Below are 12,461 nucleotides of genomic sequence, written 5' to 3' on the forward strand. Positions count from 1 at the left end.
ACCTACCTTTGAGTGTCTCCATGTCATAGAAAGTGGCCGCAAACCTGGTAGACCGATGGGATGCTGAGCGAGAGTCTGTGCTGGTGAGACTTTTGAGTTTCAGTCGGCATCTCCATAGCTTCCAGTCCTCGAAGTGTGTGATCTGCAGTAGTTCCTCCAAACCCGAAGCCGCCCTGATCTGCTGCTCAGATCGTTCTAACATTGACCGAGATGCCCGCTTAAAGTGAAACAAACCAAAAAATCTGATTTACAAGCAAGTTACTCAATTTCTACTTTGTCTTAATAACAAGCATTTTTTTTTTTTGCTAACACTTACAAATGTAATTGGGCTTCCCTGGTGGCTCAGCTGGTAAAGAATTTGCCTGTAATGCTGAAGACCTGGGTTCGATCCCTGGGTTGGGAAGATTCCCTGGGAAAGGGAACAGCTACCCACTCCAGTATTCTGGCCTGGAGAATTCCATGGACTGTACAGTCCATGGGGTCTCAAAGAGTCAGACACGACTGAGCAACTCTCACTTTCACAAATGTAAATAGAGCTAAAAATTAGATATCCAAAGGGACACTAGTACCTAGGAAAAATGACAAGTAGTAATTTTGATCCACATTCTGTTCATTTACAATCAATGGAATGACTTATTTCCCCTGGAAATAAATAATAATTTAAAGACAACATCGTAGTGGGTTGAATGGCAGACATTTAAATGACATGTCCACATCCTAAACCCCAGAACCTGCAAATAAGACTTTTGGGGGGGGAAAGGATCTTTGTAGATGTAATAAAGTTAAGGATCTTGAGATGAGGTCACCGTAGATTATTTGAGCAAACCTTAAATACAAATATAAACATCCTTATAAAAGTCAGAAGAGGGAAGACATGGACACAGAAGAGGAGGATTTGTGAAGATGGAGGGAGAGGTTAAAGTAGTACAGTCATAAGCCAAGGGTTGCCTAAAGCCACCAGAAGCCCATTACCCACTGGAGCTGAACTCTTGATGGCCTCCACCTTCCAGAGGAGTCCATCAGTTCTGCAGCTTCAGTTTCGTGGGGGTTTTTTAAATTGTTTTTCTTGAGATACAATTTACAGATAAGGTAGTATAGGTTTAAGGTATATAACATATTGAGCTCTTCAACGTCATGTTTTTGGTGCCATTTCTGCAAATGTTTGCCATCTGCAGATGTTTACCATCCTGTGATCAACTTTTTATTTTATCAATCATGGCTATAGACTGTAAACTATCAGAAAACATGAATGCAGAAGGTCATTTTACTTGTAAGTCCAGATATGAATATGAATGTGTGTATGTGTGCATGTTTTAACAAAATTGCGAGAATCTTGAACATGTTTATGAACTGAGGGAAAGAGCCAACAGAGCAGAAGAACATATGCAGGAGGGAAAGCAGGGACCTAGAGGGGTTGGTGTGATGTAAGTTCCAGAGATAAGCAGACAGAGGATGAATGAATGAGAGGGTCTGAAAGAGGAGGCTCATAGAGATGATCCAGGTCTGAAGATCACAGGACTCATTGAGACCTATGGTTTCTCACTTCTTTGGGAAATTTGTCTCAAGGCAGTTTTCTGGGAGCAAGGGGTGGAGGAAGCTTGAAGACACAGATAGGGTTTGGGGAATAGACATTGAATTTCAGGAGCATTCTACAACTGCTTCATCTAAGAAATCTGGGGATGAAATTGAATAACTGCCAATCTCTCCAGCAACTCTGAAATTCAGTGATGTGCTATTAAGGCTCATTTTTCAATAGTTTCTTATTTCATGATTATTCATTCCCTCTTCTACTTGGACACTGTAACTACTTCATATTCAATCCACTCTGTGGAATAAAATTTTGTTACAAGACTGCTTCCCCATGAAAATAATGAAAACAATCAAATAGCTGTTTAAATGCTTTAAAAATTGTACTCTGAGAGGATTTTTATTTATTGAGGCAAATTTCAATTTCAAAATGATAAGGCTTCATAGCTCTTACAAGTTTCAATTCAATCTGAGAAATATCTTCAAATTATCCAACCATGAGAGCTCAGGAGGAAATAATCAAATCTCTGGATTGAATTAAGGCCACTGAAGGGCTCATACAATTTACCTCATCATAAGAAATGAAGTGTTCACTCAAGTATAAGTTATTTAAGCAAACTTTAAGCCTTATAATTTAAAACCTAGTTTTAAATAATTCAGAAATTGCAGACAGTTATTTTGCCCTTACAAGTGGAGGTACTAAAAATTCAGAATAAGCAGAAAGCTGACAACTAATTCTTTGGGGGGGTAGGAGGTGGGCATATATTTACAAAGGGTCAAGAATGCCTACTAACTCCAAGAGGTTTTCTGCATTGGTGGATTTTTGTATAGTTCACTTTATCTGCTTGAACAAGACAAACATTAAAATTAAAAAGTGTAAATATAGCCCCCAGTACATATTAAAACTATGGATTCCAATGGTTTTCACTACCAAACATTTGCCAAGTTGCTTATAATTACTTCCTATTTTCTAATGGAAGTGCTAATCAAAGCTAAAATAATCAGAAAGCACTCAGCAAAAGGAAGTGAGGAAGTGTTACCAGATCGCTGCTTTTTGTCACAACAGCATCTTTTTATGCGTCTGTGGTCATTAATCCAAGACTGTTAGCAATTTCCCTCCTAAATAAAAAATCATTCTCTGATGTCTTGGCTACCACAAGACAGTTTCTAAGTTGAGACTTAGGTCTTTGTAACAAGATGTACTGTTATTTCAATGCATACTTCTTCCTGCAGACAATAGGAAGGGTAGTCAGTTCTCCTTAATTTCTGACTTCACCTGGCACTCTCTCCAAGGAAGCATGAGCATCTGCACAGCTCGGGCCCAGGCAGTCATCTAGGCCGAGTGTAACTAAGACAGCAGCCAAGATATTTGCAAAGGTATGGTGGCCGGGTTTGGAGGAGGAATTTGCAAGTGTCCATGTTGTGGGGAAATCAAAAGCATTCTGTACTCCTAATAATTTGGGCTCTCAATTTCCATGCCTCTCCCTCCAAAAAAATATCAAGTCAAAGAACACATTCAAAGAGTGACCGAAGGCATAATTTGGGGACATCAAGGAGCCCCACTGAAAAAAAACAGCAGGAGGTTCATTTTTGTTGGGTAAAGAGTGGGCTTGAGAGTGAGAGGGCTGGAAAGTAAGATTGGGAAGAGAGGTTGGTGGGGTGAGATACTACTTAACAGCCACTGAGTGCCGAAGAATTGATGCTTTTGAACTGTGGTGTTGGAGAAGACTCTTGAGAGTCCCTTGGACTGCAAGGAGATCCAACCAGTCCATCCTAAAGGAAATCAGTCCTGAATATTCATTGGAAAGGCTGATGCTGAAGCTGAAACTCCAATACTTTGGCCACCTGATGTAAAGAACTGACTCATTGAAAAAGACCCTGATGCAGGGAATGATTGAAGTGGGAGGAGAAGGGGACGACAGAGGATGAGATGGTTGGATGGCATCACCAACTCAATGGACATGAGTTTGAGTAAACTCTGGGAGTTGGTGATGGACAAGGAAGCCTGGCGTGCTATAGTTCATGGGGTTGCAAAGAGTGGGACACAACTGAGCAACTGAACTGAACTGAACTGAGGATGGTCACAGTCAAGAAGACAACACCAAAGGTTGGTGGGGGTGCCCAGCAATGGGGACCCTCATCCATTGCTGATGGGATTGTAAAATGGTGCTGTCACTTTAGAAAAGAGTTCACCAATTCTTTAAAAAGTTAAACTCATGGTATGATCAACTAATTCCACTCCTAAGGGTTACTCAAGAGACAGAAAATCGATTATTGGCTTCCTAGGGCTGGGAGTGGGAATTCAGGTTAATTGTAAAGGGGCACAAGGGATCTTGGGCTTCTCAGGTGGTGCAGTGGTAAAGAACCTGCCTGCCAGTGCCAGAGATGCAAGAATTCAGGTTGGATCCCTGAGTCAGGAAGATCCCCTGGAGGAGGGCATGGCAACACACACTAGTATTCTTGCCTGGCAAGTCCCGTGGACAGAGGAGGCTGGTGGGCTGTAGTCCACAGGGTTGCAAAGAGTCAGATAAAATTGAGTGAGAACACACACACACACACACACACACACACGGGATCTTATATGGAGATGGCTGCACCATTCAGTAAGTTTACTAAACACCACTGAATTACTTCAAACAGGTGAATGGTTAAATTTTATAGTATGTAACTTGTATAACAATATAGTGATTTAAAACAAAAAAGAGGAAGAATTGGAAGCTTAAAGGCCAGGCTAGTTGTATCCAGCTTGGGAGGCAATGTAAAATATCGGAGACTTGAACAATGGGATATCACTGGACACCCATTTCATTGGTTTGCTCTTTTGTTCATTTCTTCTTGCTTTGGCCTCAGTCCCCACTGTTCCCTCTGCTGGGAATGCCCTCCACTCTGTCTAGCTAAACCTTTCTCAACCAGGTGTTACCTCCATATGGAAACCTCCCCCACAACTCCCACCCCTGCCTGGGTCTGGTCCTTCAATCACATGGATTTCTAGCTCCCCATCCTTTTCCTCAGCACTTACCACCACTGACACTAAAGAATTATTTGCCATTACTTACTTAATGCTTCTCTTCCCCACTGTGTCTTAAGAACCACTGGAGGAGTAATGATATGTTTATTCACATAGCAATAGGTAGAGCTATGAATTAGGAGGTTGAGATTAACATACACGTACACCAACAAGGACCTAGGGTATAGCACAGGGAACTTTACTCAATATTTTCTTTTCCTATTAGGGAAAAGAATCTGAAAATGAATAGAAAGGTATATGTATAACTGAATCATTTTTCTGTACACTTCAAACTAACACAACATTATAAATCAACTATAGTTCAATTAAAAATAATAAAGAGGAAGACATAGGCAGTACACTTTTTGATATACATCACAGCAAGATCCTCTTTGACCCACCTCCTAGAGTAATGGAAATAAAAACAAAAATAAACAAATGGGACCTAATTAAACTTAAAAGCTTTTGCAAAGCAAAGGAAACAATAAACAAGATTAAAAGACAACCCTCAGAATGGGAGAAAATAATTGCAAATGAAACTGACAAAGGATTAATCTCCAGAATATATAAGCAGCTCATACAGCTCAATATTAGCAAAATACACAGCCCAATCAAAAAATAGGCAGAAGACCTAAACAGACATTTCTCCAAAGAAGACATACAAATGACCAATAAACACATGAAAATATGCCCAACATCACTAATCGTTAGAAAAATGCAAATATAAACTACAGTGAGGTATCACCTCACACCAGTCAGAATGGCCATCATAAAAAAATCTACAAATAATAAATGCTGGAGAGGGTGTGGAGAAAAAGGAACTCTCCTACACTGTCAGTGGAAGTGTAAACTGATACAGCCATTATGGAAAACAGTATGGAGATTCCTTAAAAAACTAGAAATAAATCTACCATATGACCCAGCAACCCCACTACTGGGCACACACTCTGAGAAAACCATAATTGAAAAAGACATGTGTACCTCAGTATTCACTGAAGCACTGTTTACTATAGCCAGGACATGGAAGCAACCTAGATACCCATTGATAGGTGAATGGATAAAGAAGATGTGGTAGATATATACAGTGGAATATTACTCAGCCATAAAAAAGAATGAATTTGAGTCAGTTCTAGTGAGGTTCATGAACATAGGGCCTGTTATACAGAGTGAAATAAGACAGAAAGAGAAAAATAAATATAGCATACTCATGAATTCAGAATATGTGGTCAGGTTCATCTTTTTATGTAAGTACTTAATGCACAGCTGATGAAGAAATTTATGAGTAATAAATACACACACACTGGACAAATATTGTGATCAGGCCCATGTTTGTGTGGTCTGTTTCATCTTTTGTATAGAGCAATGCTTCTCAAAACTTCCTGTGCATACCAGTCACCAGCAGTCTTGTCAGAATGCAGATTCTGAGGCAGTAGGTTTGGAGGCAGACTTAGAATGGTGCATTTCTAACAAGTGCCCAGGTGCCTGTGGTTGGTTGGTTGGCCACACTTTGAGAAGTGTTTGTAGCACAGGTGCCCAATCTTGGCTTCACCTTGAACCTGCCTGGGAAGAAACCTCACAGAAAAACACTGATGCTTGGATCCCATCCTCAGAAATTCTTATTTTATGGGTCTGGGTTAAGCTTTGCCATAAGGATTTTTTATTTTTATTTTTTTGGTCCAGCCTAGGCTTTATTGACTTGCCATACATTCCAGTATATTTGTAGAGTGTGGATTCATCTCCCTCCTTGGATTACTTTTTTTTTTAATTAATTTATTTATTTTAATTGGAGGCTAATTACTTTACAATATTGTAGTGGTTTTGCCATACATTGACATGAATCAGCTATGGATGTACATGTGTTCCCCATCCTGAACCCCCCTCCCATCTACCTCCCCATCCCATCCCTCAGGGTCATCCCAGTGCACCAGCCCTGACACCATGTCTCATGCATCAAACCTGGGCTGGCAATCTGTTTCACATTTGATAATATACATGTTTCATTGCTATTCTCTCAATCATCCCACCCTTGCCTTCTACCACAGAGTCCAAAAGACTGTTCTTTACATCTGTATCTCTTTTTTGCTGTCTCGCATATAGGGTCATCATTACCATCTTTCTAAATTCCATATATATATATATGTTAGTATACTGTATTGGTGTTTTTCTTTCTGACTTACTTCACTCTGTATAATAGGCTCCAGTTTCATCCACCTCATTAGAACTGATTCAAATGCACTCTTTTTAATGGCTAAGTAATATTCCATTGTGTATATGTACCACAGCTTTCTTATCCATTCATCTGCCGATGGACATCTAGGTTGCTTCCATGTCCTGGCTATTATAAACAGTGCTGCAATGAACATTGAGGTACACACGTCTCTTTCAATTCTGGTTTCCTCGGTGTGTATGCCCAGCAGTGGGATTGCTGGGTCATATGGCAGTTCTATTTCCAGTTTTTTTAAGGAACCTCCACACTGTTCTCCATAGTGGCTGTACTTCTTTGCATTCCCATCAACAGTGTAAGAGGGTTCCCTTTTCTCCACACCCTCTCCAGCATTTATTGTTTGTAGACTTTTTGATAGCAGCCATTCTGACTGACGTGAGATGGTACCTCATTGTGGTTTTGATTTGCATTTCTCTGATAATGAGTGATATTGAGCATCTTTTCATGTGTTTGTTAGCCATCTGTATGTCTTCTTTGGAGAAGTGTCTGTTTAGTTCTTTGGCCTATTTTTTGATAGGGTCGTTTGTTTTTCTGGAATTGAGCTGCAGGAGCTGCTTGTATATTTTTGAGATTAATTCTTTGTCAGTTGCTTCGTTTTCTATTATTTTCTCCCATTCTGAAGGCTGTCTTTTCATCTTGCTTATAGTTTCCTTCGTTGTGCAAAAGCTTTTAAGTTTAATTAGGTCCCATTCGTTTATTTTTGCTTTTGTTTCCATTACTCCGGGAGGTGGATCATAGAGGATCCTGCTGTGATTTATGTCAGAGTGTTTTGCCTATGTTTTCCTCTAGGAGTTTTATAGTTTCTGGTCTTACGTTTAGATCTTTAGTCCATTTTGAGTTTATTTTTGTGTATGGTATTAGAAAGTGCTCTAGTTTCATTCATTTCTCATTCTTTCATTCTTGACCAGTTTTTCCAGAACCACTTATTAAAGAGATTGCCTTTTCTCCATTGTATATTCTTGCCTCCTTTGTCAAAGATAAGGTGTCCATAGGTGCGTGGGTTTATCTCTGGGCTTTCTATTTTATTCCATTGATCTATATTTCTGTCTTTGTGCCAGTACCACACTGTCTTGATGACTGTAGCTTTGTAGTATAGTCTGAAGTCAGGCAGGTTGATTCCTCCAGTTCCATTCTTCTTTCTCAAGATTGCTTTGGCTATTCGAGGTTTTTTTGTATGTCCATACAGATTGTGAAATTATTTGTTCTAGTTCTCTGAAAAATACTGTTGGTAGCTTGATAGGGATTTCATTGAATCTATAGATTGCTTTGGGTAGTATACTCATTTTCACTATATTAATTCTTCTTATCCATGAACATGGTCTATTTCTCCAACTATTTGTGTCATCTTTGATTTCTTTCATCAGTGTCTTATAGTTTTCTATATATAGGTCTTTTGTTTCTTTAGGTAGATTTATTCCTAAGTATTTTATTCTTTTCATTGAAATGGTGAATGGAATTGTTTCCTTAATTTCTCTTTCTGTTTTCTTATTGTTAGTGTATAGGAATGCAAGGGATTTCTGTATGTTAATTTTATATCCTGAAAATTTACTATATTCATTGATCAGCTCTAGTAATTTTCTGGTGGAGTCTTTAGGGTTTTCTATGTAGAGGATCATGTCATCTGCAAACAGTGAGAGCTTTACTTCTTCTTTTCCAATCTGGATTCCTTTTTTTTTTTTTTTCTTCTCTGATTGATGTGGCTAAAACTTCCAAAACTATTTTGAATAGTAGTGGTGAGAGTGGGCACCCTTGTTTTGTTCCTGATTTTAGGGGAAATGCTTTCAGTTTTTCACCATTGAGGATAATGTTTGCTGTGGGTTTGTCATATATAGCTTTTATTATGTTGAGGTATGTTCCTTCTATTCCTGGTTTCTGGAGGGTTTTTATCATAAGTGGATGTTGAATTTTGTCAAAGGCTTTCTCTGCATCTATTGAGATAATCATATGGTTTTTATCTTTCAATTTGTTAGTGTGGTGTATCACATTGATTGATTTGTGAATATTGAAGAATCCTTGCATCCCTGGGATAAAGCCCACTTGGTCATAATGTATGATCTTTTTAATATGTTGTTGGATTCCATTTGCTAGAATTTTGTTAAGGATTTTTGCATCTATGTTTATCAGTGATATTGGCCTGTATTTTTCTTTTTTTGTGGCATCTTTGTATGGTTTTGGTATTAGGGTGATGGTGGCCTCATAGAATGAATTTGGAAGTTTACCTTCCTCTGAAATTTTCTGGAAGAGTTTGAGTAGGATAGGTGTTAGCTCTTTGCCATGAGGATTTTTTAAAAACTTCCCTACCAGTTGCTAGTCTTACAGGAAGCTGGGTGAAAGATACACAGGCTATCCTCCAGGTTACCTTTGCAACTTTTCTATAATTATTTCAAAATAAAGTTTCTTTAAGAAATCTTCCCAAGCGATTTGTAGGAGAAATACTCATTTTGGGGATGGTGCATGCTGGTTTAAAGGCCTGCATGAGTGCCTGAGCTCTGTACAAGTTCACTAAGTAGGGGATAAATGGTAGATGTATGCTGAGAAATAGTCTTATTCTTTAAACTCCTTTGAGTTATACCTTGGCTTCCAAACATTGGTTTGAATATCTTGATGAACTGGATTTTCTAAGCCTTTTTTTTTTTTAAACTCAAGTCACTGAATTGTTTGTGGCCCACTTCCCAATCTGAATGATTTTTCAAGATGGAAGACCAACAAAACTGTTTTCCAGGCTAAAACAAGGGTATCAGCTGTCTTGTATGAGACCATTCTAGATGACAGGGGGAAAAAATTGCTACAGTTCCCAAGGAGCCAAAACAACCTATCTTTAGAACAGAATTAAAAGTAACAGGTACTGCTTTAGGGATTCTCAGGTGGCATTAGTTTTAAAGAACTTGCCTGCCAATCCAGGAGACCTAAGAGACACAGGTTGGATCCCTGGGTCAGAAAGATCCTCTGGACAATGGAATGGCTACCCACTCCAGTATTCTGGCCTGGAGAATCCCATGAACAGAGGAGCCTGGTGGGCTACAGTCAATAGGTTTGCAGAGTCAGACATGACTGAAACGACTTAGCACGACACAGCATTGCTTTAACTTACTGGAATTTACCAGGGAATAGTAAATTCTAATCCTTCCACATGGCAGTCTAGAAACTATTTGAAGGAAAATAAAAATTAGAATATAAATACGTTGCCAAAAGGAAGGGGCATGGCTTGGGAGTACACAGCTGAGTTCCATTCCTGGCTCTGAGCTGTCAGAGCCCAACTGTTGCCAAAAGTTGTTCTTGGGTCCCATGCTCTTAAGAATCCTCCTGTTATAGGTACGAGAAAGGAGACCAGCTTTGCAATATTCCCCACTAGATCTCTCAGGAACTGTGGGTCTGTGTTTCTAAGCCTTTTCAAAACTGATGATGCTATTTTGTCAAAATGTATTGGCAGTTTGTCTTCAGGAAGTTTAGTGATACGGGGGTGAGGTAGAGAGAATTTGTATATTTGGAAGATCCACAAGATCCACAAGCTTCAGAGTACACTGTGGAGGGAACACATTTCACGTGACTTTCCCTGGATTTGCTTTGGGATTTACAAGTGTTGCCTGGGGAACCAGTCCTCTGCCTATCGGTCTCTGGAGTTCAGGGAACCACCGTCAGCTATTTATTTCCCTTTGCAGTGGGTTTAGGGAGGTGGATCCGGTTGTAAGACAAATAATTCCATGCTCCTTTCACCTCTCAGTAAACTTCTGTTTGACTGGAAAAGCATTTCATCTTTAGCTTGATGTTTAAGGCTTAGCCCAAACCACCAACTTTTCTCTGGTTTGGGGTCCAAGTTGCACCATCATGTTCCCAGCTGTTCACAGATACTGTTCCACAACACCTCTTCCCTTTTCTCACTCCCCCAGCCTGTCAAGGAACCCACCCAGGCCATGTTAGACTCAGAGGCCAAACTGAAGTTGTGTGCCTTTGCCTCCTGTAGCTCTCAAGTGGACATTGCATCTCCTAAAAGGAAGCTTTGCCTGATACTGGAAACCACTCTGTGGTCTGGACAGATGGCTGACTGGAGAGGGGAGGGCAATGGATGAGAACGGCTTAAAATTGGCTTTGAGTGGTAGAGCAGTCTGCAAAACATGCTGGCAGTTTCTTACAAAGTTCAACAGACACTTGCCATATGACCCAGCAGTCTCACTCCTGGGAATTTACCCTTGAGAAGCAAGAATGTAGATTCACCCAAAAACCTTGACATGAATGTTTATACTAGCTTTCTTTGAAAGAGCTAAAAAACTTGGAAACAACCAGGATGTCATTCAGTATGTGAACAGTTGCTTAGGCAAACTGTGCTACACCCATCCCACGGAATATGACTTAGCTGTAAAAAGGAACGAATAGCTGGTATGTACAGCAACTTGGATGGATCTCAAAGGCATTAGGGGTGAAAGAACCAAGTCTCAAAAGGTTACTGACGGTATGATTCCATTAATAACATTCTCAAAAATCCAGGATGATAGTGATGGAGAACAGAGCAGAGGTTGCCAGAGACTGGGAGGAGGGTATGATTATGAAAGGGCTGTTGTTGTTTAGTCCCTAACTTATGTCCGACTCTTTGTGACCCCGTGGACTGCAACACGCCAGGATTCCCTGTCCTTCACAATCTCCCAGAATTTGCTCAAACTCTCGTCCATCAAGTCAGTGATGCCATCCAACCATCTCATCCTCTGTTGTCCACTTCTTCTCCTGCCTTCAATCTTTCCCAGCATCAGGGTCTTTTCATAATGAGTTGGCTCTTTGCATCAGATAGCCAAAGTACTGGAGCTTCAACTTTAGCATCAGTCCCTCCAATGAATATTCAGGGTTGATTTCCTTTAGGATTGACTGGTTTGATCTCCTTGTAGTCCAACAGACTCTCAAGAGTCTTCTCCAACACCACAGTTCAAAAACATCAGTTCTTTGGTGCTTAGCCTTCTTTATGATCCAACTCTCACATCCATACATGACTACTGGAAAAACCAATAACTTTGACTATACAGACATCTGTAGGCAAAGCGATGTTTCTGCTATTTAATATGCTGTCTAGGTTCATCATAGCTTTCCTTCCAAGGAGCAAGCATCTTTTAATTTTGTGGCTTCAGTCACCATCCAGAGTGATTTTGGAGCCCAAGAAAATAAAATCTGTCACTGTTTCCACTTTTCCCCATCTATTTGACATGAAGTGATGGGACTGCATGCCATGATGTTAGTTTTTGGAATGTTGAGTTCTAAGCTAGCTTTTTCACTCTCCTCTTTCACCATCATCAAGAGGCTCTTTAGTTCCTCTTCTCTTTCTGCCATTTGAGTGGTATCATCTGAACATCTGAAGTTGTTGATATTTCTCCCAGCAATCTTGATCCACCTTGTGATTCACTCAGCCTGGAATTTAACATGATATACTCTGCATAAAAGTTAAATAAGCAGGGTGACAATATATAGCCTTGACATACTCCTTTCCAAATTTTGAACCACTCCATTGTTCCATGTCCAGTTCAGTTCTAACTGTTGTGTCTTGACCTGCATACAGGTTTCTCAGGAGGCAGGTAAGGTGGTCTGGTATTCCCATCTCTTTACCAATTTTCCACAGTTTGTGTGATACACATAGTCAAAGGCTTTAATGCAGTCAATAAAGCAGAAGTAGATGGTTTTCTGGAATTCCTTTGCTTTTTCTATGATCCAACGGATGTTGGCAAT

At 39.9% G+C, this 12,461-nt stretch overlaps 1 protein-coding gene across 2 annotated transcripts in view; it reads right to left on the bottom strand.

The window, feature by feature from the left end:
* The window catches only part of VEGFD (vascular endothelial growth factor D), a 48,696-nt gene that overhangs the window by 21,869 nt on the left and 14,366 nt on the right, over positions 1–12,461 (bottom strand). For both annotated transcript variants that reach the window (XM_055565472.1, XM_055565471.1), the window contains exon 2: positions 7–217. In XM_055565472.1, the coding sequence (XP_055421447.1) occupies positions 7–217 (211 nt within the window). The remainder of the gene's footprint in view (positions 1–6; positions 218–12,461) is intronic.

This window comes from Bubalus kerabau, chromosome X (assembly GCF_029407905.1).
Source record: "Bubalus kerabau isolate K-KA32 ecotype Philippines breed swamp buffalo chromosome X, PCC_UOA_SB_1v2, whole genome shotgun sequence".
Taxonomy (NCBI): Eukaryota; Metazoa; Chordata; class Mammalia; order Artiodactyla; family Bovidae; genus Bubalus; species Bubalus kerabau.